Below are 25,428 nucleotides of genomic sequence, written 5' to 3'. Positions count from 1 at the left end.
AAATGACATTCTCAAAATAACATGGACAAATCTCCAAACCACCTTGCAATTGTTCACAACAGAATGGCATTTCTCATTGATTTCATCAAATTGCAAATGTCTTAGTACATGTCTCAAGTGTCTCAGTGCATCTTTGCAAACGGTTATGTACAAGTAGCCTACAGTTAGCACAATGAGTTCATATTTAGCGGATTTTCCAAATAAATAGATCTTGCTGATCTAAACTGATTAGTTGATTCTCAGTCTAATGGTTGTTCTCTCCAAAACATGTCAGCATGATTTCACTGTGTAAGTCATCATATGCACAATAGTCTGTTCAATTGTCAAAATTAGTCAAGAACATAATACCATGAACATCATATATGAATTTCTTGGAACATTTGATAAATTCATAACAATAATTGACAGTCAGGTGAAATTAGAACTTGACTAATGAAGGTGCAGTTTCCCACATCTCAGATCACCAACCAAACAGTTTCTTTAGTTACTGTACCTGACTGGTGTTGTCTATGGTTGTGAATGCGGCCACACATGTATATATAGAGCTTGGCCAGGGCTAGTACCATTGCAGTATGAACATGGAGGTACCTCGCCAAGTAAATGAACAAGGGCAACTTCCTGCTCAAGAAAGAGGAGGAGGAAGAAGAAGAGGAGGAGGAGTGAGGATGCGTGGTGGTGGAATAGGGGGAAGAGGCCGAGGAGCACGAATACACCATGCTGTCCCCGATGAAATTCAGGCCACAATCATAGACCATGTTGTCAACCATCACCTCACAATGGCAGAGGCAGGTTGCCAATGTGCCTCGCTCTACATTCTCCCCCATCATCCATACCTTTCGCAAGAAAAACAGGTATGTACTCAGTGGCCGTAATGTCATTGACCAGCGAGCCACGGTGGATGTCCCAGGCCAACGATGGGGCAATTTACCAATGTGTGCTGCCATATCTGAGAATGGTGTGGCCACACACATCCCCAGTATAGGCCCATACAACACTCAAAAGCTCCTCATTTTCTTGGACCGTCTTTATACTGATCTGGTCCCAGAAAATGAGAGAGGTCTCGAAGGGTCTCACCTACCACACTATGTGATCGTGTGGGACAATGTGAATTTCCACTGTGGCCTGCTTATCAGGGCCTGGTTCACTACCCATCCAAGAATGCTCATGGAGCTACAACCACCATACTCTCCTTTCCTCAATCGGATTGAGGAGTTTTTCTTCCGCTTGGAGGTGGAGAGTGTATGAACATTGGGCTCAAGACCAGAGGTCCCTGCTCCATACAATGGATGCTGCGTGCGAGGACATCACAGGGGATCAGTGTAGGGGATGGTTGAGACATTCGCACCGTTTCTTCCCTCGCTGCATCGCAAGGGAAAATATCCACTGCGATGTGGATGAAAATCTATGGCCAGACAGAAAGCAGCGTGTGGATGGCCAGGAGGATGAGGATGGTGGCCAGGAGAGGGACGGTGGCGACAGCGACCAGTGAAAGTCTTACTGTAGTTGTGAAACTTTATTTATAGCACTGTAGGCTAGATATACTTTTTCTTGTTTTTTGTTTGTGTTTATTTTTCATTCATGTACAGAATACTGTATACATCTTCTTTTTATGTACTCTAATGTATGGAAGTTACTGTATGTGTCTGAATAAAAATTGTTACAATTTCCTTGGCAGTATGAGTGCAGCGTGTGTGATGTCAAACTTTGGAGGCTGCTCTTACTGTACAGTTTTTCTCAATTGCTTTGGCTCAGTTCTCAAATATGAAATATGAACTATGAAACAGCTCTATAAGGTGCCATTTGAGAGGAACAGTGAAAGAGTCAAGGCGTTGCGGTACCAGTATGTCCAGGTAAACCATTGGTGTGCACTTAGTGAGTTTTCCTGTATTTCTACTTTACTGTAAGTTTCAGAAACCCAGAAACCCATACATTTACTGTTACATTTTTTCCTGTGTTCCTTCATAGAGAATCATGGAGTTAGAACTACATGAAACGACCCACATTCTTGTTTTTGTGGACGAGGCTGGGTTTAATCTGTCCAAAGGCCGGAGACGTGGTCGCAATCTCATTGGACACCGAGCCACAATTGATACACCAGGCCAACATGGGGCCAATATTACAATGTGTGCTGCCATTTCAGAGAACGGTGTGAGCACACATATTCCACACATTGGGCCCTATAATACCCAACTTCTCCTGGCCTTCCTAAATGCACTTTACAGAGACCTGATTCCAGAACAAGAAAGAGGTTTGGTTAGACCACATTTGCCTAGTTATGTTGTTGTCTGGGATAATGTCAGCTTCCACCGACCCAACAGTGTTAGTGACTGGTTTGCTGCACATGAAAGGATAACAGTGGAATTCCTTCCACCATACTCTCCGTTCCTAAATCCAATAGAAGAGTTTTTTTCAGCATGGAGGTGGAAAGTGTATGATCATAGACCACAAAATCAGATGTCTTTGTTGGATGCCATGAATGCTGCATGTGAGGACATCACAGCTGACCATTGCAGGGGATGGGTGTGGCATTCAAGGAGATTTTTTCCACGGTGTGTGGCAATGGAAACCATCAGATGTGATGTTGATGAAAATCTTTGGCCTGACCAACGTGAGTGACAAGATGTTCACCAAGAATAATTTGTTTTTTTTTTCCCCATAAATGTTATTTGTTGTTTTTGTGTATTTGTGGTAATACACAAATATGAAATGTAAAGTGAAATCTTGTTACTCTTGTCAGTTACTTCACATGTACAGTAATACACTTGTATTGTGTATATACACGTGAAGTACAAAAATAAACACTGTACAAATACAAATGTTCATAGATTTTTTCTTTTCTTTTCTACATACTATTGACTTTTCTCAACAAATATGAGATTTTTGTTTAAACCCTTAATTTTCATGGTTGACTGTTGTGGTGAAAAAACAACTAAACATTTTGACCAGTGTGGCTCACACAATGACAAAAATACTTTAGATTTTGGTGGCCTTGGCCAAATTATTGACACAATAACTAGGTTTTGAAGCATGAATTAAATGTTTTGGGTGAGTAACTACATTTTGCAGACATGCTATAAAGTTTTGAAGTTCCTGCAAACAGTTGTGACATTTGCACTCACAGTTTAGAGAATGTTAAGACTGTTTCGAAAAATGTGCCAAAGCAATTGAGAAAAACTGTAAAATCCTTTTTTTCAGTTTTATACATAATTGTACTCTGTTAGCTAGACCTCTGCCATAGTGACAAAACATCTAGGCATTTTGACTTGCAGTGCTCACACAATACCAAAGGGACGATGCATTTTGGGGGCACTGACTCCTTATATGAGAAAGGAATTTAGTTTTGACACATGGGTAAACTGTTTTGGGAGAGATATGAGCTGTTGCAGCTGATCCATGGTGTTGTGCTGGACCATCCAGGTTATTTTGGCAAAAGCACTAAGTGAATGCAAAGGAGCCAAAGCAATTGAGAAAGATCTTTGAAATTTTGATGGTACTGACTCTTTATATGGGAAAGGAATCTAGTTTTGAAGCATGTGTGAATAGTTTTGGAAGAGATATGAACTTTTGCTAATGAGCTGTAATGTTGCGCAGAACTGTAAGACTGTTTGGCTAAATGATCTTATAGTTTTAAGAATGTAATTTCTGTTTCAAGAAATGAGCCAAACCAACTTAGAAAAACTGTAAAAAGTCAGTGAGAGATTGACTAGCTGTATGAGGTCTGCTAGTGGCCAAGTCAAAAAATACATGGCTGCACTGGACGGTCACTGCAAATACTAGGATGATTTTAGCAGAGGTTCCGAAATGGCGAAGCTGACACACTTTGACAGGCATCATATCATAGTTTTACACCAACACGAGGATAATCTAAACATCATTTTCTTTGCCTGCCTAAGACTTTTGCACAGTTCTGTACATTTCAGAGTAAAAAGGATTATAAAGGTTAAAAAGCAGAGATTTTACCCTTTTGCCAGGAGAACCAGCAACACGTCAGAGTGACACTGAGGAGTCACTATAAATCCGAAACCCTGGATAGAGGGACTCAGTGAACGAGGAGGTGAATCTGTGCAGGGGGGTCAGTCCATCAGAGGAGACTCTGTAGAAGGACAGAGCACCAGCCCCCCAGTCCAGATACACTCCTACTCTGCGGGAGCCTGAGGGCTGTATGGGTATGAGAGTCTGTTTCTTATTGTGCCAGACAGAGTAACTGTTAGTATTACAGCACAGACTCCATGACTTGTCACTGTATCCAAGCCCACAGTCATAACTCCCTCCTTTCCTCCTGATCCCTTTATAAGTCACTCCTATCAGGACTGCATCTCCATCCCACTCAGCCTCCCAGTAACAGCGGCCAGTCAGACTCTCTCTGCACAGAACTTGGGGGCGGCTGTCAAATCTCTCTGGATGATCAGGATATGGCTGCTCTGCCCCCTCTGTCACATTCCTGTTCCCCCCTGACAGAGACAGGAATCTGTTTGCTGTGTTGGGGTCCAGCGTCAGCTGGCAGGAGTCTGTAGGCAGGAGGAAGAATTATTAATCCCATCAGGCAGCCTGTACTTTATGTTTCTGTTCGATATAAAAACAGCACAGCTTCCCCTAACGAAGCGGGAACTGAAGTTCATGAAACATAAGGAGGATGCGCAATAATGGCGGGAAGAGCCGCCAAAATGGGGCGCGAGCTAAACTAACAGCTTAATTACGCGGAAATAAAATTACAAATCAGCGACATTCATATAACATATTCATCACAAGCATATTTACCACAAAACGGCACCAGAGATCAATACTAAAGTCAGCGTCTTTCCTTCGAACCACTAAAGCCGACGTGTGCGGCTTGAAAATGGCCATCAATAACAGAATATTTAAGTAATATTATTACATATTTAAAGTGACATTTAATAAAAGTTTTGATCTGGATTCTGACACAAAGGATGATTTTGCCTATCCTGAGTTGCGCTCCATGAGGATCCACTATTTACAGCGATTGTCTGACATGGTCTTTAATCACAGCAAAGCCGGTCTGAATGCATTTCACATGCATCGGCTTATTTCCGTGAAGCATGTCAGACTGTATCTACTGATCAGGGAGAAACACTGCAGTGTCAAGCGGGGCGGAATAGGTGCCGCGCAAAGCCGGCAAACTAATGATAATACCGTCTACAAACCATCAATAAAAGTGGATTGAACTACACAGATCGTGCATCATGAAAAACAGAAAGGTTCTCATTAATGCAGAAAAATATTGCTCAAAAAGACGGGATTATTATCTCATTAAGTCGGAAAAACAGAATTGATTTTTTTCAGATGAATGCAATACGCTTCCATAGAGAACCACTTACCGCGCGCGTGACTGTAGATGCTGCGCCGCTGCCGTGAGGCGTGAGCCCCGCATCTCGCGCACGCACGCGGCCGCTCTAATCTGTTAACATGGGCGCCGAAATGATATTTGATATTTTCCGCCGCACATCCAATGTATCCAGGGTGCAAATTTCTTTTAACGCCGTGGATCAGGAGAACTTTTTAATATTCATGAGTGAAGCCCTACACGATTGGCTGGCTGATTAATATTTATGAGAGGGGCACTACTGAGGTCGCTGAGGTGGTCAAAAAGCTCCTCGGTGGCCGGGCCCCGGGGGTGGACGAGATTCGCCCAGAGTTCCTCAAGGCTCTGGATGCTGCGGGGCTGTCCTGGTTGACACGCATCTGCAGCATCGCGTGGACATCGGGGGCAGTACCTCTGGATTGGCAGACCGGGGTGGTGGTCCCCCTCTTTAAGAAGGGGGACTGGAGGGTGTGCTCCAACTACAGGGGGATCACACTCCTCAGCCTCCCTGGTAAGGTCTATTCGGGGGTCCTGGAAAGGAGGGTCCGCCGGATTGTCGAACCTCGGATTCAGGAGGAGCAGTGTGGTTTTCGCCCTGGCCGTGGAACAGTGGACCAGCTCTATACTCTCAGCAGGGTTCTGGAGGGTTCATGGGAGTTTGCCCGACCAGTCTACATGTGTTTTGTGGACTTGGAAAGGGCATTCGACCGTGTCCCTCGTGGGGTCCTGTGGGGAGTGCTCCGGGAGTATGGGGTACCGGGCTCCCTTTTAAGGGCGGTTCGGTCCCTGTATGACCGGTGCCAGAGTTTGGTCCGCATGGGCGGCAATAAGTCGGACTCGTTCCCGGTGAGGGTTGGACTCCGTCAGGGCTGCCCTTTGTCACCGATTCTGTTCATAGTTTTTATGGACAGAATTTCTAGGCGCAGCCAGGGCGTTGAGGGCGTCCGGTTCGGTGACCTCAGGATTAGGTCTCTGCTTTTTGCAGATGATGTGGTTCTGTTGGCCTCATCGAGCCGTGACCTTCAGCTCTCGCTGGAGCAGTTCGCAGCCGAGTGCGAAGCGGCTGGGATGAGAATCAGCACCTCCAAATCCGAGACCATGGTTCTCAGCCGGAAAAGGGTGCTCTCTCCGGGTTGGGGATGGGGTCCTCCCCCAAGTGGAGGAGTTTAAGTATCTCGGGATCTTGTTCACGAGTGGGGGAACGATGGAGCGGGAGATCGACAGGCGGATCGGTGCGGCGTCGGCAGTCATGCGGGCGCTGCATCGGTCTGTCATGGTGAAGAGAGAGCTGAGCCAAAAGGCGAAGCTCTCGATTTACCAGTCGATCTACGTTCCTACCCTCACCTATGGTCATGAGCTTTGGGTAGTGACCGAAAGAACGAGATCGTGGGTACAAGCGGCCGAAATGAGTTTCCTCCGCAGGGTGGCTGGGCTCTCCCTTAGAGATAGGGTGAGGAGCTCAGTCATTCGGGAGGGACTCAGAGTAGAGCCGCTGCTCCTCCGCATCGAGAGGAGCCAGATGAGGTGGCTCGGGCATCTGATCAGGATGCCTCCGGGACGCCTCCCTGGGGAGGTATTCCGGGCATGTCCCACTGGGAGGAGGCCCCGGGGAAGACCCAGGACACGCTGGAGAGACTATGTCTCTCGGCTGGCCTGGGAACGCCTCGGGGTCCCCCCAGAGGAGCTAGACGAAGTGGCCGGGGAGAGGGAAGTCTGGGTCTCCCTGCTGAGGCTGCTGCCCCCGCGACCCGACCCCGGATCAAGCGGGAGATGATGGATGGATGGATGGATGGAGAGGGGCACTACCTCATTGGCCAGTTAACATCGACTTGTGCTGCCTGTTTCTTCTACCTAAAGCAGGGGTGTCCAAATCCAGTCCTGGGGGGCCGGTGCCCTGTGTAGCAAAGTTCTTTCCCTGTTCCACCATAAATAATTCAGCTCAAGAGCTGTGTGGTTATTAGCACAAGCTGTTGAATCAGGTGTGTTAAATGAGGGGAAACTCAAAAATGTGCAGGACTCTGGTCCTCCAGGACTGGATTTGGGCTCCCCTGGTTTAAGGGATTCAGTGACCAATCAGTAATATTCTCTCATGAATATTAAGGAGTGTTACAGAACCACCCTGTAAAAATGCAAATTCACATTTTGCACTTGAGGAGAGAGTCCGGTGTCACTGCCTACGGATGCCGTCTTAGGACAATACTAACGAATCTCACACAGAAAACACACACACACGGCATCCGCAAAAAGAACAAATGCAAAGGATTCTTTTTTTGTAAAATTAAAGATGTACAACTAATTCAGAATATATTTAACCATCCTACACTCTCACACAAACACCAAGATAATACAAGCAGCTATAAAGCATTTGTAAAAAAACATTTTTTAAAATGATTAAATGAATAGATAGTGTTTTTGGTGATGATTCTGATATTTTGTTTCGCGTTTGGATGTTATCTAAAATGACATGAAACTCACCTAAACACAAACATGGAAATCCATCTACACACAGTGCAAAAAGCCACACTCATCACAACAATTGTGTGAATACAACCATAACATAGTATTAATGGTATTATTAATAAAAACATGCAAACACACTTACATTTCTGTAAGCCTGGTCTGGTCCTGCACTCTCCCCCGTGATCCACACTATAGGAGAAGCAGAATGACATAGTACTGCTGTATCCATTTATTAATTGGTGCCTCTTCTTCACATACATGCATAAGTATCTGTAGCGTGTCAGACACACGCTCTGTACTCACTTCAGCTTCTCCAGTTTACAGCTGGAATCCTCCAGTACAGCAGAGAGCAGCTTCACTCCTGAGTCTCCTGGGTGATTGTAGCTCAGGTCCAGCTCTCTCAGGTGTGAGGGGTTTGACCTCAGAGCTGAAGCCAGGGAAGAACAGCCTTCTTCTGTGACTCTACAGCCTGACAGCCTGCAGAGAGACAGACAAAAATCCCCAATAAATAAGATCACCTGACCATTACAAACATTACTTTTAAGCAAAAGTGACTCCTCTAATAAATATTTCAATAATCACGCAAAATTAACATCTTTTGAACGTTTTATAAGAACCTATACTTCTCAGAAGAAGAACCAGATCCAGTTGATATAGAATCATTTTTAAATAATCTAGACTTACCCATATTAACCAATGAAACAGCAAATGCCCTTGATGCCAGAGGTGGAGATTTCAGGTCCAGAGAGTACAAATCCAGACCAAGATTTTGTTTCAATCAAGCAGTTGAATATAAAGAGCCACAGTCACAGAGTACTTCACTCTGACACCCATTGTATCTCCTGACCTGTTGGTCCTACAGTCAATTTTTTCCCCCCCACATTCAGGCAGCCTTGTCCTACCAACTTGCCAATTGGACTATGAAGCTCTGCCTCCTTAGATTTTTTTACTAATTTGCAAATCCTACTTTTTCCTTAAAGTCCTACCTTGTCCTACCAAATCAGACAAATGAGGTGTCAAACGAATCAGAACTCTCAACTGATCAATAATTAGTGAAAAAATTTGGACATTTGCCTATCCTACGGCTATTAGCCACACCCAAACAATGTCCAAATTTGGCCCGTTTTGGTCTGACTGCTATATCTTGGCCCAGCCTTATCCTACCTCTACCAAATTTGAAATCCTACCTCCCTACCCCATTCTGGGGACACGCTCCAAGGCAGGCCGTATTTCATCAATAGGGGGCGCTACAACTAAAAACTGCCAATATCTCCTGACTGCCTTGGCCAGTCTAAGTGAAATTTGGCAGATATGTACTAGGACCCAGCCTGAGGTCAGACAAGTACAATGGCAGTCATAAGTCCTAAAAGTTTGGCCGCCATCAGCCAATCAAAACCAAGCAGCCATTTGACAAGCTTAACAATGACCAATCCAGCCCAAATTTGCCTCGTACATTTGTCCTCCGACCATCAGCCCACCTTGTAAACGACACCTCATTTGGCCAGATTGGGGTGTGACAGCATTTCTGCCTATTTCTCCAGAACTGCAGAGCCAAAAGTTGAAATTTATGGCCAGTCCAATTCACTATCTCATGACAAATCAACCAACATATAGAACTTGATTCTCCATCTTTGCATTTTTCCATGATTTATATAGGTCTGAAAACAGGTTTTTTCGTTAACCTCCTAGGATTTTCGCCCAACCTACATACATCTGGTACCATTCAAATCAGGAGACAGTCCTTTTAAAGATTTAGAAAAAAAACGGAAACTTTCCTTAAGGTACGGCCAGAAGACACACCCGTACTCTACTGGTGCCACGCCCATTTCAACCAGACAGCTATATCTCAGGCATGCTTCACCCAATGATTAGCAAATTTCTCTCACTAATGTAGGGCTGTACCCCAGACATAACCTCCAAATTTTTTGACTATCGGTCAAACAGGAGCAAACAGGAGAAATGGATTTTGACAGTGGTCAAACAGGCCACTGTTTATATATGTTTAAGACCCAGCTAGGGTAATTTAGCTAAAATGAGTTACCAGATCAGGTAGGAAGCTCTTTCCCTATCTCACCTCTCTCACCCAAAGCAGCACGTGGCTCAGTGGGCTAAACCTGTATGCTTGCAGTCAGAGGGTGGCCGATTCGAATCCAGCTTTGGTGGGTACTTGAGCTAGGTGTCCTGACAGGTGCCTGCTGGTGTCAGTCAGTCCTCCAGTTCTCTGTTGTGCCTCTTCTCTTACCTGTCCGATCGTCCTGCACTTTGCACCCTTCAGTCACTGCCTGCAGTTACTACTTTTTATTAATTATTATTATTACTGTTTGATTCATGTATTGTATGTTTCAATCATTACAGATATGTATGAAAGTGTGTCTGTGCATGGCCATCTCAGTCCCCTGACCTGAACCCCACTGAAAACCTGTGGGCTGAGCTGAAGAGGAGAGTGTACAAGAGAGGGCCGAGGACCCTGGGTGATCTGGAGAGATTCTGTAAAGAGGAATGGTCTCAGATGCCCTGTTCTGTATTCTCCAACCTTATAAAATGTCATAGGAGACTCAGTGCTGTTATACTGGCAAAGGGAGGTTGTACAAATTATTAAAAGCAGGGCTGCCAATAATCATGTGTTTTTGTTGAAAATAATTATTTCTTAATTAAGGTTTTTTTTGAATAAGTTAATTCCAATGAAAGGTTGGATTTTTCTCATTTTTTTCAGAGTGAGATAAAGCTTCTTCGCCAAAATGTAGATTTTTGTCTAACCCTTTTTACAAATCTTTACAAGGGGGGCCAATAATTGTGGAGGGACTGTATATTGTTTATATAGGACACTGTATTTGTACTAAATGGTGGTAAGTTAATCATGTCCTCTACTGTGAACACCCGTGTAAAATAATCATAAAACTCATTTACTATATCAATCCTCATTTTCAATTATAAGGCCCTTACTATGCTGCAGATGAGTGATTTCAGCTTTTAGAGCTCTTTTGGAGTTAAAATATTGGAAGAAACTTTTAATGTCATCCTTAGCCTCCAATGCAGTCTTACTTTCGACATTCCACTTACTGTAGCGAGTCTAATGTTACTTTTTAAGTCAACCCCTAGACTTAGATACTCCTGCTTTATTTTGAAATCATTAGTTATTTTCTACCTTAGTATTTCCAGCGTACAGTGTGAAATACCCAGTAATACTCACCTCACTACCCCCAGTTTACAGTGTGGAATACCCAGTAAGACTGACCTCAGTATCTCCAGTTTGCAGTGTAAATCCCCCAGTCCAGCAGAGAGCAGCTTCACTCCTGAGTCCTGCAGGTCATTGTCACTCAGGTCCAGCTCTCTCAGGGGTGAGGAGTTTGATCTGAGAGCTGAAGCCAGCGCCTCACAGCATTTCTCTGTGAGTTCACACTGACCCACCCTTAAAAAAATGAAACACTTTTAAATTCACTTTTTACACTGCAGCACTGTATTCAAATGAGGAGAATAGGGACCATGACATAATGAATTTTCAGAAAACAATTAAATTACTAAAAATCATTTTAACAATCATCCCGATTCAGTTTCGTGTCTATTATTTTTTTGTCTATAACACGTTAAAGTCAGCATATTTAACTGTAACAGCCTTCTTCTGCAACTCTACAGCCTGACAACCTGCAGGGAGAGAGACAGAAACTCCCCAGTAAATAATATCACCTAACCATTACAATTATTAAATAAATGTGACTGTTTTAATACAAGGGTGGCATGGTGGTGCAGTGGTTAGCACTGTTGCCTCACACCTCTGGGACCTGGGTTCTCCGCCTTGGTCACATGTGTGTGGAGTTTGCATGTTCTCCCCGTGTCGTCGTGGGGTTTCCTCCGGGTACTCCGGTTTCCCCCCACAGTCCAAAAACATGCTGAGGCTAATTGGAGTTGCTAAATTGCCCGTAGTTGTGCATGTGTGAGTGAATGGTGTGTGAGTGTGCCCTGCGATGGGCTGGCCCCCCATCCTGGGTTGTTTCATGCCTCGTGCCCATTGCTTCCGGGATAGGCTCCGGACCCCCGTGACCCAGTAGGATAAGCGGTTTGGAAAATGGATGCATGGATGCTCTAATAAATATTTCAAGAATTACAGTTTAGTGTCTAAGACAAGGCAGGCCCCCTCCTCCCTTTCCCTTAGCTAATTGCTCACTATCTCGTCTTTATAGTGTGGAATACACAGTAATACTGGCCTCAGTATCTGCAGTTCAGAGTGTAGAATACCCAGTATTACTGACCTCAATATCTCCAGTTTACAGTGTAAATCCCCCAGTGCAGCAGAGAGCAGCTTCACTCCTGAATCCTTCAGGTTATTGTCACTCAGGTCCAGCTCTCTCAGGGGGGAAGAGTTTGATCTTAGAGCTGAAGACAGCACTTCACAGTGTTTATCTATGAGATCACAGCTGTTCAGCCTGAAACAGAAAACACTTTAAAACACAGACATATACACATCCTACACATTAGTAGAATACAAAGCATTACAATAAGCATTTGTTTTCAGTATAATTAGCAGCACAGCTTACACTTCAAAATGAACTATAGTCTGCAGAGTGTTCTGTGCGTCCTGACAATCTACTGCAGTCATTTTCCTTTTTCCATTTCCTTTTTCTCCCTGTATTGTTATACCTGAGAACATGTCAAATCACCAATTACATCTGGGTGATATGACGATATTATCGGTAAGAATTTCACAAGCATTGTCCCTTGCAGTAACCATGCGTTCGCCATTCTTGTAAGTTCAGTATTGTCACATCACCAACTTCTATCTTTGAGTCAGCAGCCAGAATGTCAGGCATTCAAGTGCAGCTTTCTGGTAGGAATTTCGTGCCCCCTCATCATCCACGTGTGCTTCTTCCATTGTCCCCAGCTGTTTCCTGTTATTTTCGGCTTGTCTTGTGTATTTAGTCCGCGTCTGAGTCCGTCTTCCCCATACTTGTCATTAATGTTAGTTAATGTTAGTTACTCTTGGTTTGTAGCCGTCTGCCCTGTCTCGCCCGTTCCCTAATAAACCCCGAATTCCCTGCCTGTTTGCCTGCCTGCCTTGTCTTTCCCCGCTTCCTGCTCGCCCGTCCAACCTGAACCTGACATTATGTATATAGCCTGTTTTAACCACAGCGTTCATAAAATGTTTTGCAAACATTTAAAAAGAATAAAAAGAAATTCAAATAAGCACAGAATAAATAACAATTAGTGCAAAAGAAATAAAAATAGAGTAAAAATGTTTTAAAACATAAAATAAAAAATAAACGTAGCATCCGCAAAGCCACCAGCATTGTGGATGACCCCACACACCCCTCACACACACTCTTCTCCCTCCTCCCGTCTGGCAAAAGGTTCCGTAGCATACGGGCCTCCACTGGCAGAACGGGGAACAGCTTCTTCCCTCAGGCCATCAGACTCCTGATCAGTGCTCTGATAAGTGTTGCCAACTATTTTCAATGGAAAGTAGCTAAAATCTGCTCGAAAAGTCGCCAAATGTCGCTAGATGACGTCATGCGTATATTTGCATATTGATGACGTAATTATGTCGTATTTGCATTCTGCGTGTTTCCCTAATCCTTCCTCACGTGTCCAATATAAAACTGTTATCAATTACGTTACATATTTTCTGTCAGACAACACAACGGAACTGATTAACCAGCAGTTACATCCTCTGCAATGAAATGATAAGAAAAAATAAATAAATAAGAAAAAATAAGACGAAACGGTCAAATTAAATAGTTGTATTTCAAGCAAAGGAGAAGCAGGTAAGTGATTGGTCCGTGGCAACACCGTTTGCACATGCGCAGCTCATTCACATCTATGTCAGCTGCCGTGCGTCACGGGAATATGCTGCTCCTTTCAGCCGGAGCTAACGCTCACAGACTGCTGTGAGCATCACTCTGCAGGCCAAGAGATCTGAACCAGCGACCTTCCACTCATGGACACAGAGTCCGAACCCAAAGAGTCACGCACCACACCCAGTATTTACAGAAATGCTTCCTACAGCATCCAGAACTGAAACGAATATGAGTGGTTTTCCCATTATTAATGAAAACTGGACCATTCTGTATGATGCTGTATCTTTGGTTATTTGTTACACAAAGGATGGTCCTAGAAATCTTGTCTTTTTTGTTTTTACTACATCACTACCTTCAGTTAATATAAACTAGATTAAAAAGGAACATTGCTGATAAAAGAGGGGAAATAAATTACATATATACATATTAATTTTATATTTTAAACAATGTTTATCTATTTCTGCCGGACTAGATGTGTCGTCACATCCTCAGCCAGGTGCAGCTGAGGCCAGCAGAGGGCGCCAGTGAGCAGCCAGAGACAGCAGTCATACGGAAGCTCCCAGCTCTGGGCTCCATCACATGAACACGCCTGCTGACAATAACACTCACATACCACTTATACATCCTGTGGATAAAGAGCCCTCACTGTTTCTATAGCAGGTTAGGATGCTGTGCTGTGATCAGAAGGCAGACTGGATGGGAATGGAAACGTAGTAACAAACAAAAAGTGACATCACTACCTTCAGTCATTATAAAGTCTGTGGTCAGGATTAGCTTCTGCTACACAAACAGCTATAGCTGTGATTATCAAAATAAAACCCACTTATTAATCCATGAGGTGAAATACTGTGTATAATATATATTACACATTTCAAACAATAATCATGTATTACTGCCTGACCAGACATGATTTCCCATCCCCACGTCACTTACAGAGCCGTCCTGGAGTTCTTGACCACAGGCAGCAGCCTGCAATGCTCTTCATCTGATCTGATGTATTTCTTCAGGTCAAACACATCCAGCTCCTCATCTGACATCAGCATCACAAAGGCCAGAGCTGAGTACTGTGCAGGTGAGAGGTCATCTGCTGAAATGTTTCCTGAATTCAGGTATCTTTGTACTTCCTCTACTAGAGAATTGTCACCCAGTTCAGTTAGACAGTGGAACAGGTTGATGGTCCTTTCTGGAGATAAATTATCCTGTATTTTCTCCTTGATGTATTGGGCTGTTTCCTTAATGGTATGTGAGCTGATTCTTGTCGGCCCCAGTAGCCTTTGTAACAGAGTCTTACTGGAGTCTGTTGAGAGGCCCAGGAGGAAGCGGAGGTAGAGGTCCAAGTGTCCATTCTTGCTCTCTAATGCCTGATCCACTGCAGTTTTCAGCAGGTCAGCTGATAAGTTTGACAGAAACACATATAGAGCAGCGAGATACTCCTGGATGCTCAGATGCACAAAGCAGTACACCTTCTCCTGGTACAACCCATACTCCTCTTTAAAGACTTCTGTGCACACTCCAGAGTAAACTGAAGTTTCAGCGACATCAACGCCATTCTCTGTCAGATCTTGCTCATAAAATATGAGATTGCCTTTCTCAAGGTTGTCAAAAGCCAGTTTACCAAGTTTTAAAAGGAATTCCTTGCTGTATTCCTTAAGCTTAGTTTCATGGTTTTTCATATACTTGTCATTTTTTAAACTTGTCTGAAAGATCAGGAAGTGTGTGTACATTTCAGTCAGAGTCTTTGGAATTTCTCCCCTGTCAGTCTCACTAAAAAGCCTCTTAAGCACAGTGGCTGAAATCCAGCAGAACACAGGTATGTGGCACATGATGAAGAGGCTCCTTGATGATTTCACATGTGTAATAATCCTGCTGGTCAGGCTCTGATCATTAAATCTCTTCTTGAAATATTCCTCCTTCTGGGCATCACTGAACCCTCGTATCTCTGTCACCTGGTGGACACACTCAGGAGGTATCTGATTGGCTGCTGCTGGCCGGGAGGTTATCCAGAGGAGAGCGGATGGGAGCAGATTCCCCTTAATAAGGTTAGTCAACAGCACATCCAGTGACGTTTTCTTTGTTACATCAAACCAGCTCTCATTGTTCTGAAAATCCAGAGGAAGGCGACACTCATCGAGACCATCAAAGATGAACAAGACTTTGTACCTAAACAGCTCAGTGGATTGAAATGATTTCAGTTCAGGGACAAAGTGGTGAAGCAGTTCAATCAGACTGTATTCACCCTTAATCAAATTCAGGTCCCGGAAAGGAAGAGCAAATATGAAGTGAACATCCTGGTTTGCATTTCCTTCTGCCCAGTCGAGAATGAATTTCTGCACAGAGACTGTTTTCCCGATACCTGCCACCCCTTTAGTGAGTACAGTTCTGATAGGTGTCACACGCCCACATAAGGGTTTAAATATATCATTGCACTTGACTGTAGTATCTTCTGTTCGCCTTTTCTTGGATGCTGTTTCAATCTGTCTCACTTCATGTTCATCATTGACTGCTCCAGTCCCACCTTCAGTTATGTAGAGTTCTGTGTAAATCTCACTGAGAAGTGTTGGCTGTCCTTCCTTAGCTTTCCCTTCAAATACACACTCAAATTGCTTCTTAAGTTTACCTTTGATTTCCTGTTGCAGCATGAGCTGTCCTGAAAAGAAATGAGAGGAAAATGCACTAATTCTGACCGTGATCCTGACCAGTATGAGAGGAAGAATATTTTCCAAAAACACACTTTTTTACACATACATATCCAGATATTTCCCTGTGACTGTGAAACTGAAAGTTTTATCATGCATATTTTACTGGAACACCGCTGTTGGGGAAAGCGCCCGGCGTTTCCACCCCAACTCCACATTTATGAGACACACACAGGTTACAGTTTTACTTGCAAGGGTACCCACACTCTCTGCAATGCAAACTACAGCAGAATGTGTTACAAAGGGTGGTTCCCCTTGGCTTCTTTATTTATAGTCAATGGGGGGCGCAAGAGAGGGAAGTGAGATTCTTATCTAAGTAGGCAGTTGTTACCCACCTACTTAGAGTACAATAGCTAAGAGTATGTGGCTAGAAGATAAGAAATAACGTATACATATATATTTACACTCATTGCTGATCATACAGAAATGATTAACAACTGTTTCTTCAACCTAACAACCGCATACAGGACCGTGAATAAGCCTTAGGCAGCCAAAGGAAATGTTTAAAGCCATTTATCTGGGTAGTAAGTGTATATCTGCTCAGACCCAAAAAAAACACAAAACCCCTTTTCATTTCCCAAACCTCTCCTCAGGGACACCACAGCCAGTCCATGTATTTGTTAAATTTCACCACCAGCTCACTTCATAAGTTAATTAAATTAGTTTAGAAACTCAATGAGATATTGATCAGCCGCATGAGGTGTGTTAGTGGTCAAGTATAAAAATACGTGGATATACTGCACGATTTCTGTAAATATTAGGTTGATTTTGGGAGAGGTTCTGAAATGGCAAACACACTTTGACATACATATTATAGTAGTTCTACACCAACATGAAGACCATTTAAACATCCTTTTCTCTGGCTGCCTAAGACTTTTGCACAATATTATACATGTACATAATGTTATAAAGCTCTTACTCTTCTCCAGCATGTCAGCAAGATCATTTTGCTTCATGGTCCTCAGGATGTACAGAGTGATCTTCAGAGCTACCTCTCTAACACTGGTCTTCCGCATCTGACCATCACAGTCCAGGTCATTGTCCTCCTCCAGCTGAGGCTCAGAGCATTCTGGGTAATTCTGATCTAGGTGCCTCACAAACGTCTTCAGCTCGTCTTTTAAAAACTTCATGGCTTTTTCCTCTAGTGACTAAAATAAACAGTCAGAGTTAATTATTGCTACTTACACCAAACCTTTTCAGAGTTTCACTTGTGAATCATAATTTAAAACATATTTCCTTTAACATGATGAGTTTCTTACTATACAGCTCTATAAAATATAAGCTAATTCACATAACAGCCAAGAAAATATATATCAGCAATAAATACAAACCTTCAATATGGATGATAAACCCGATTTATCATGTAGATCTGAACTGCATTCTTCCATTTGGTCTCTGTGAATTAAGCAGAAACATAAAGTCCTCAATTCATCTACACAAATGTAACAGAAAGACTGAAAAGTTTCCCATTAAAATTGCTGTTACTGCAGATAAAGAATAACATTGTGGTATATTACAACACCAATTCCACACATTGTGCAAATTGTAAATAAAAACAGAATGCAATGATATGGAAATCTCATAAACCTGTATTTTATTTATAACAAATCATAGGAAACATATCAAATGTTTAAACTGAGACATTTTACTATTTCATGAAAAATATTGGCTCATTTTGAATTTCATGACAGCAACACGTTTCAAAAAAGTTGGGACGGGGGCAATAGGAGGCTGGAAAAGTTAGTGGTACAAAAACCCAACAGCTGGAGGAACAATTTGCAAATAATTATGTCAATTGGCAACAGGTGAGTAACATGACTGTGTGTAAAAAGAGCATCTTAGAGTTGCAGTGTCTCTCTGAAGTAAAGATGATCAGAGGGTCACAATCCCCCTAATACTGCACTGACAAATAGTGGAGCAATTTCAGAAAGAAGTTCCTCAGTATAAAACTGCAAAGAGGTTGAATATTTCACCATCTACAGCACATAATGCAATCAAAAGATTCTGAGAATCTGGAGAAATCTCTGTGAAAAACCAGACTAGCCTGTGATCCTTAGGCAGCACTGCATCACAAACAGGCATGATTCTGTAATGGAATCACTAAATAGGCTCAGGAATATTTCCCACAAACACTGTCAGTGAACACAATTTGCGCTGCCATGCACAGATGCCAGTTAAAACTCTATCATCCAAAGAAGAAGCCGAATATGAAGATGATCCAGAATCACCGACGTCGTCTCTGGGCCAAAGCTCATTTAAAATGGATTGCGGCTGAGTGGAAAACTGTTCTGTGGTCAGTCGAATCTAAATTTGAGATTCTTTTTGGAAACCAGGGACACCATGTCATCCGGACTAAAGAGGAGAAGGACCACCCAGCATATTATCAGCACTCAGTTCAAAAGGCAGCATCTCTGATGGTGTGGGGGTGCATTAGTACATATGGCAGGGGCAGCCAGCATCTCTGATGGTGTGGGGGTGCATTAGTACATATGGCAGGGGCAGCCAGCATCTCTGATGGTGTGGGGGTGCATTAGTACATATGGCAGGGGCAGCCTGCATATCTGGAAAGGCACCATCAATGCTGAGAGGTATATCCAGGTTCTAGAGCAACAGATGCTCCCATCCAGACGACGTCTCTTTCAGTGAAGACCTTGCATTTTCCCACATGACAATGCCAAACCACACACTGCATCAATTACAACATGATGGATTCGTAGAAGAAGGGTCCGGGTACTGAACTGGCCTGCCAGCGGTCCAGATCTTCCGCCACTGAGAACATTTGGATGCTCCATAAAATGAAAAATATGACACAGAAGATCTAGGACAGTTGAGCAACTAGAATCCTGTATCAGACAAGAATGGGACAACATTCCTCTCCCAAAACTCAAACAACTGATCTCCTCAGCGCCCTGACATTTACAGACTGTTGGTAAAAGAAGAGGAGATGCCACACAGTGGTAAACATGGCCTTGTCCCAACTTTTTTGAGATGTGTTGCTGCTGCGACATTCAAAATTTTTCCTTACAATGATGCCTTTTCTCAGTTTAAACATTTGATATGTTTTCTGTTATGAATAAAATATAGGTTTATGAGATTTCCATATCATTGCATTGTTTTTATTTACAATTTCCAGAACATCCCAACATTTTCGGAATCGGGGTTGTAGTTTGGAAAGATGTATCTGCCATGTTAAGCTTTATTCACTGGGGCGGCTTCCTGATTTTCTCATGACAGCAGAAGAGAACCAGTGACATCAGGCTCCAGCACACAGAGACACAGCAGGCAGGAAGGACAGTTTTCTATGCAGCCCTTTGTACCCAGTGACATTTACAGTGATTAGCAGAGCTAAATACCTTTAAATACATTTGATTCACAATCCTTAGTCAAGAAACTGGTTAAATAGCTTGTTGGTCAAATTCAGCACCTACAGGGCTAATGGGCCAAATCTGTCCTTCAGCACCTACAGGGTTACCCCCCCCCCCCCCCCCCCCCCAGAGTGAGCACAAAGCTTCCTATGGAACCGACAAACAGTGAATCCCCCTCGCTACCCCACCCCACGATAAGGCTCTGCTTTGCTTATCAATGGAGCCGCCTGCTCTGTGAGCGACTGGCCCACGGCCGCGCCGGCCTTGAACTCGCGGGTGAGCAGGGAGCTGTATTACAGAATACTAACTGCTTCAGGGATCACCTTTTGTCTGTCAGCCAGCAGCAGTGAAGGAAAACATACACACAGCTGTCCATGAACTCAAATGCTGGTGATTCTGCCTCAAACCTTCAGAACATTCTTATCCCATTAGGATGTGATGGGGATGTGCTGACCGGGGACAGGGGGAAGCGTGAGAGTGGGTGAGAAGGGGAGCGAGCAGTATGAGCGGAGGCAGGCCTCTCAGCTTACACCACCCAGCTCTCGGGGCCCAGCGCCCCCCGGTGTCCATTACCACAGGCGCAACCCAAGGCAAACACAGTATCTGCCGGTGCTATAGCGCCCCCCGGTGTCCATTACCACAGGCACAGCATAAGACAAACACAGTATCTGCCGGTGCTATAGCACCCCCTAGTGTCCATTACCACAGGCGTACCCCAAGACAAACACAGTATCTGCCGGTGCTATAGCGCCCCCCGGTGTCCATTACCACAGGCGTACCCCAAGACAAACACAGTATCTGCCGGTGCTATAGCGCCCCCTGGTGTCCATTACCACAAGCGCAACCCAAGACAAACACAGTATCTGCCGGTGCTATAGAGAGATCAGCACAAGTCATACACACTGTGACGAGCTACAACACAGGCTGTAACTCTGCCAGGGGCTGATCTGGGCAGCTAGAGGTCCACCGAGGAGGAGCAAAGGATGGGGAGGCAGTTAGACTTCCTCCTGACCTGGTGGGGGCAGAGTCTGGCAGAGGAACACACCTGACCTCTTATCTGCAGCCGCATAACTGGCCCAGCTGCGCATGCAGGGCAGACAGCCTGAGAGCTGACAGGGCCTGGTGGGGCAGAGTCTGGCAGAGGAACACACCTGACCTCTTATCTGCAGCCACATAACTGGCCCAGCTGCGCATGCAGGGCAGACAGCCTGAGAGCTGACAGGGCCTGGTGGGGCAGAGTCTGGCAGAGGAACACACCTGACCTCTTATCTGCAGCCGCATAACTGGCCCAGCTGCGCATGCAGGGCAGACAGCCTGAGAGCTGACAGGGCCTGGTGGGGCAGAGTCTGGCAGAGGAACACACCTGACCTCTTATCTGCAGCCGCATAACTGGACCAGCTGTGCATGCAGGGCAGGCAGCCTGAGAGCTGACAGGGCCTGGCAGGGCTCCGCGCTTTAGGAGCTCGATGGCTACCTCCAGGCCAGAGTTCTGACTCATGTGGCTCCCTCCACCCGCTTGGACCGGATGCTAGTGAGGGGCAGCACAGCCTCAGTCGGAACACTCTGGGTCGCCCTCAGGGACGGATTATGGGTTGTGTGGGCCCCTGGGCAAAACGTTCGCGAGGCCCCCCCCCCCATCACCACTAGCAGCATCACCACCACAACCACCACAATTCAAGGGCCCTTGGCAGCCAAACGCCCTCCCTATAGGGTCAGGGGCCCTGGTAGGCAGAGGATCAAAGAATGTAGGCCCTCTAAAATAGACAAACGAAAATGCATTGTTGATAAGCGTTGCAAATTCTTTTGGGCTAGGGGCCCCACAGGCCCCCTGCACCCCAAGGGCCCCTGGGCAGCGGCCCCGCTGGCCCGGTCCGTAATCCGTCCCTGGTCGCCCTCCGCGTCCGTAACACACATTCATTTTTATTTATATTTATTTCTTGAAAAATATTCTATTTTCTAATTATTCTGTTTTTTGTGTACTGTGTACTTCGTAAACTTGTTTACCTACAGAAATTTTGTTTACGTCTATAAATGTTTGTTTGTTTAAGCTACTCAGTTTGATTAAACATGTTAAACTGAAGCCTTCATCTGAGTATGATCTAATGAATTCATGAGAGTGAAATTGTTTGTTATCAAAACAGAAACATCCGTCTCACGAGAAAACAATCTATTGTCAAGTCATTCTTTAATGGACATGCAGGGGGGGGAAACAGGCAAACCAGTTTTTTCCAGCTCTGAGGACTGAAATTTAAAATCCACTTTGCGATTAAATAACTTCCAATTCCAGCTCGCAGAAAGCCAGGTTTTACAGTAATCCTCATCCATTTACCTCAGATGTTATTTATATAGAATACAGAGAAAACTTTTGTTTAAATTCTCAAGGTGATGGAATCTGTTAAAGGTGCATTCATTAAAAATATATTATTTCCTCATAGCTTGTATGTGTCTCTGTGCCATTTGACTGAGAGTCTGAATGTCATTGACAGTGTTTGTCTAAATGTACATTTACCTTTGATCTGTAGGAAAAGGTCCCTCTCTGAAGTCGAGTGGATTTCCCATTGATGCGTCACTCTTCATGGAAACACAGCTGGGTACAGGGGAGTCTGCTCTCTTCATCAGGACACTGTGGGCAGTGAGAGGAAACAAACCTTCATGGTATAAATATAATTCATACATTGGGGACGGCATCACACTGCTGTTTAGACTTCTGCTCTGCCTTCATGTACTTTGATATGCTGTGAAGCTCTTGATGTAAACAGACTTATTTACAGTCGGCTGTTAAGGAAATTGTCTCATCTAAAATTCAGATATTACATGAAACTTTTAGTATCACCGTTAAAAACCTCCACAACTAGACTTGACTGATGTTCATTTTTATTTGTTTATATATGTTTTTCTTTGTTTGTTTAGTTTTGTTATGTGGCCATTTTGTATAGGAGGGATGGTCTGTTACTCGCCTCTAGTATAAAAGAACTGGCTGATTGTGGAAGAAGACGGTGAAGACAGAAGATGGCGAGGTCTTTTTATTAAGCTACACATATTAAAGTGCTGCCCACTGACCAGCCCCAGCTAGGAGCCCAGTTAACTTTTATGTTCTGGCCTGACTATAGACCCAGAGAGACATGCATGCTAGTGGGCTGTAACACTGTTACCTCTCAGGGCTCTTTCTCTTACACCCCACAGGGGGGCCCATTTCAGAAGCAGCTCTTCTTTTTCCTCTCTCCGCCATTATTGTGCCGATCCAGACCAGTTGATTCCTGCTGGGGCCTCTGTGAACATGAAGGGTTAATAGATACATCCTATGTATAATCTTTAAATGGTATTTCATAATACCATTGTGATTCTCATTAGTCATTATTATGAAATGTTATTTCACGTAATGCAAACGTGACTACTTCAAAAATTCTAACTGTACTGCAGAATAAAGTTTCCACACTGATATTGTATTGCCAAATAAAATTTTTGCCCGTGTTCGGTTGAACCACGGAACCGTCGGTGTGCATTACGGTAGCACGTTTCGACAAGGGAGCACAACCCGTCCAAACATCGGATCCTGCTCTTCCACTCCCACCTTGTCTGCACTCCATGTGCGCATCTATGTAATAATGTTCTTGCAGCGATCACGTGTAACTTATTTTGGAATTTACCCCAAAAAAACAGATGCTATTACCCCTGGTCAGCGATCGTGACAGAATGACAGACCCAAACAAAGAGGCACCGCGGCAGACCGAGGACCAACGTCTCGGTCTGCTGCAGGAGGTGTATTACTGGCTCCTCCAGCCCGATGTCCAGGAGGACCCTGTCGCGCTGAGGTTGGCCACCGACAGCTGCGAACTCCTGCTGGCGAGGTCCCTACGGGAGGACGGGCATCACTTGGGAGTGGTGCGCGCCAACCTCTACCAGCTGGTTAGGCGCATGACCACGCAGATACTGGAGCTGGACGAGCCATAAGTCGCGGAGGTCGTTCCCCAGCCGTCCGTCCCAGCGGACGTGGAGCAGCCACCTGCGACCTCCGTGACGACTAAGAAGAGGAGAAAGAAGAAGCACACGATCGCTCTGACTATTGTTTTGGGGGCGTGCGCGCTCGTCCCCGCTTCCCTCCCAGCCGGGGAACTGGAGGACTCCCTGGCCGACCTGAACGTCACCAGCACTGCTAAGCTGCTGACTCAGGCAGCTTCCCCCCTCCGGGGAGAGCGGCCGGCCGCTGCGGAGCTGCCACCGCCCCATGAGTGGTATTGCTTCCAGCCCGAGTGGCTGGCCAACAAGGGGATGCCATCCCGCGTGTGCCCCGGAGACTTAAAGGGGCCACGACCGACCTACCAGTCCCGCCGCCTGCGCCTCCGCTGCATCCTGTGCAGCCCGAGCAGCCGCCTCCGCTGCATCCTGCACAGCCAGTACAGCCGCCTTCCCTGCTGAACGCGCCCGGAGAGGCGCGCCTTGGGGAGGGGGCTCCCGTGACTCCCGTGAGCAAACAGCCACCTGCAGCTGCTCCCGAGCAGGCGCTCTCTCTGCCACCTGCAGCTCCAGCGCCCACGCCCGAGGCGCTCCCCCTGCCTGCAGCTCCAGCGCCCACGCCCGAGGCGCTCCCCCTGCAGCCTGCAGCTCCCGGGCAGGCGCCCCCTCTGCAGCCTGCAGCTCCAGTCCCTGGCCCCACTCCAGTCCCTTCTCCCCCTGTGACTCCTACGCCCTCACCCCGGCAAACTCGACCCCGACCAAGGGATATAAAGTCTGTGTCCCGTAAGGGGCGGGGACACAGACGCAGGGCTGGGGTCCCGCCCGCCCTGCCCCCTGGCTCGCCCTCCCTCGCCTGTGCTAGGGCTCGGTCGGCGCCTGTGGGTCTTGGCCCTCCGGGTCGGCTGTCGCCTGCGGGTCCCCCTCCACAGCCTCGTCGCCCTGCCTTACTCCCTCCTCCGGCGTCGCGCCTTTCCTTTGTTTAATAAGTGAATTTGTTTCTTGTTTTTGAATCACCTTTATCTACAGATTTCAAAGAAGATTTAATCTTGATATTTTGATATTTTTTAATAAAGAATAAAATATTTCATGGGGTGTCCTAATTTTTTCACACGACTGTACTTATCCACACCTGGAGAACACCAAAATCAAACTCCATACTTTTCCGTACTGCACAGAAACCCTGTAAATACATTTATCTATCTAATTTCATACCATTTGAAATAATTTATTTATCCTAAACGACGCATCATCCTACCTAATCCGTCCGGCGCTAAGCCTGTCTTTACGTAAAAATACCAAACTGTCTATGAACTAAGAAAAAAAATACAGCAATGCCGTGGTTTAGCCTTGTTTCGTAAAATATTAAGCCTTGAGTTTAACCCGGGTTCTTCAGCCCGCTAGCAGTTATCCCCAACATCTTAAAACAAACTTAATATAACTTCAAAGTATTATAATCTAGCCCCATTTACCTGTTCAAGCGACTCCGTATATTAGGTGAAATCAGGATTGAGCGTAAATAATTAAATATTATTATTGTTGTTAATTTGCGTTACATTCGAAAGTTCAAAATATTCTTTCACAGTTACTGTGATGCACGGATGTATATTTAATGACTAATTATGTTGAGAACTATTAAATGCCAATATTTAAGTAAACCATGTATATTTTACTATGTGGTTTAATCTGTTGAGTATAATCTTACCTGGCAATAAAAATATCTTTTTATATTTCCAGACTCATATTCGTGTTTCTTGACAAATTGGCGACTCCAGGTTTAAATCGCTTTCACTTTCATTTACAGTCAGGAAGTCGTTATATCAGCTTCATATCAAACGCGGAAGCTG

General features: G+C 44.9%; 2 protein-coding genes across 2 annotated transcripts in view; both read right to left on the bottom strand.

The window, feature by feature from the left end:
- LOC125721931 (NACHT, LRR and PYD domains-containing protein 12-like) overlaps positions 1-25,428 on the bottom strand; it is a 263,381-nt gene that overhangs the window by 39,393 nt on the left and 198,560 nt on the right. The window contains exons 12-13 of the mRNA XM_048998140.1: positions 11,016-11,189; positions 8,084-8,257 (exon numbers count right to left, since the gene is read on the bottom strand). Of these exons, the coding sequence (XP_048854097.1) occupies positions 8,084-8,257; positions 11,016-11,189 (348 nt within the window). The remainder of the gene's footprint in view (positions 1-8,083; positions 8,258-11,015; positions 11,190-25,428) is intronic.
- On the bottom strand, positions 12,104-25,365 carry LOC125721938 (protein NLRC3-like). Its single transcript, XM_048998157.1, has 8 exons — positions 25,287-25,365; positions 22,783-22,899; positions 22,140-22,253; positions 17,597-17,660; positions 17,185-17,413; positions 14,503-16,216; positions 12,313-12,415; positions 12,104-12,201 (listed from the first exon to the last, which is right to left on the bottom strand). The coding sequence occupies exons 2-7, from the start codon at positions 22,857-22,859 to the stop codon at positions 12,316-12,318; spliced, it is 2,298 nt and encodes a 765-aa protein (XP_048854114.1). The 5' UTR covers positions 22,860-22,899; positions 25,287-25,365; the 3' UTR covers positions 12,104-12,201; positions 12,313-12,315.

The sequence above is a fragment of the Brienomyrus brachyistius genome, unplaced genomic scaffold (genome assembly GCF_023856365.1).
Source record: "Brienomyrus brachyistius isolate T26 unplaced genomic scaffold, BBRACH_0.4 scaffold36, whole genome shotgun sequence".
Classification (NCBI taxonomy): domain Eukaryota; kingdom Metazoa; phylum Chordata; class Actinopteri; order Osteoglossiformes; family Mormyridae; genus Brienomyrus; species Brienomyrus brachyistius.
This window is presented reverse-complemented; position numbering and strand designations above follow the sequence as displayed.

What these genes read in the sequence shown, in the direction of transcription:
- LOC125721938 (XM_048998157.1), bottom strand. Translation starts at nt 22,859, where the DNA reads ATGGCGGAGAGAGGAAAAAGAAGAGCTGCTTCTGAAATGGGCCCCCCT. An exon ending in AAGAGAAAGAGCCCTGAGAG is followed by an intron (nt 22,254 to 22,782) that starts GTAACAGTGTTA and finishes CACTGCCCACAG; the next exon opens with TGTCCTGATGAAGAGAGCAG. An exon ending in GTTTATCATCCATATTGAAG is followed by an intron (nt 17,414 to 17,596) that starts GTTTGTATTTAT and finishes TGTTTATTTTAG; the next exon opens with TCACTAGAGGAAAAAGCCAT.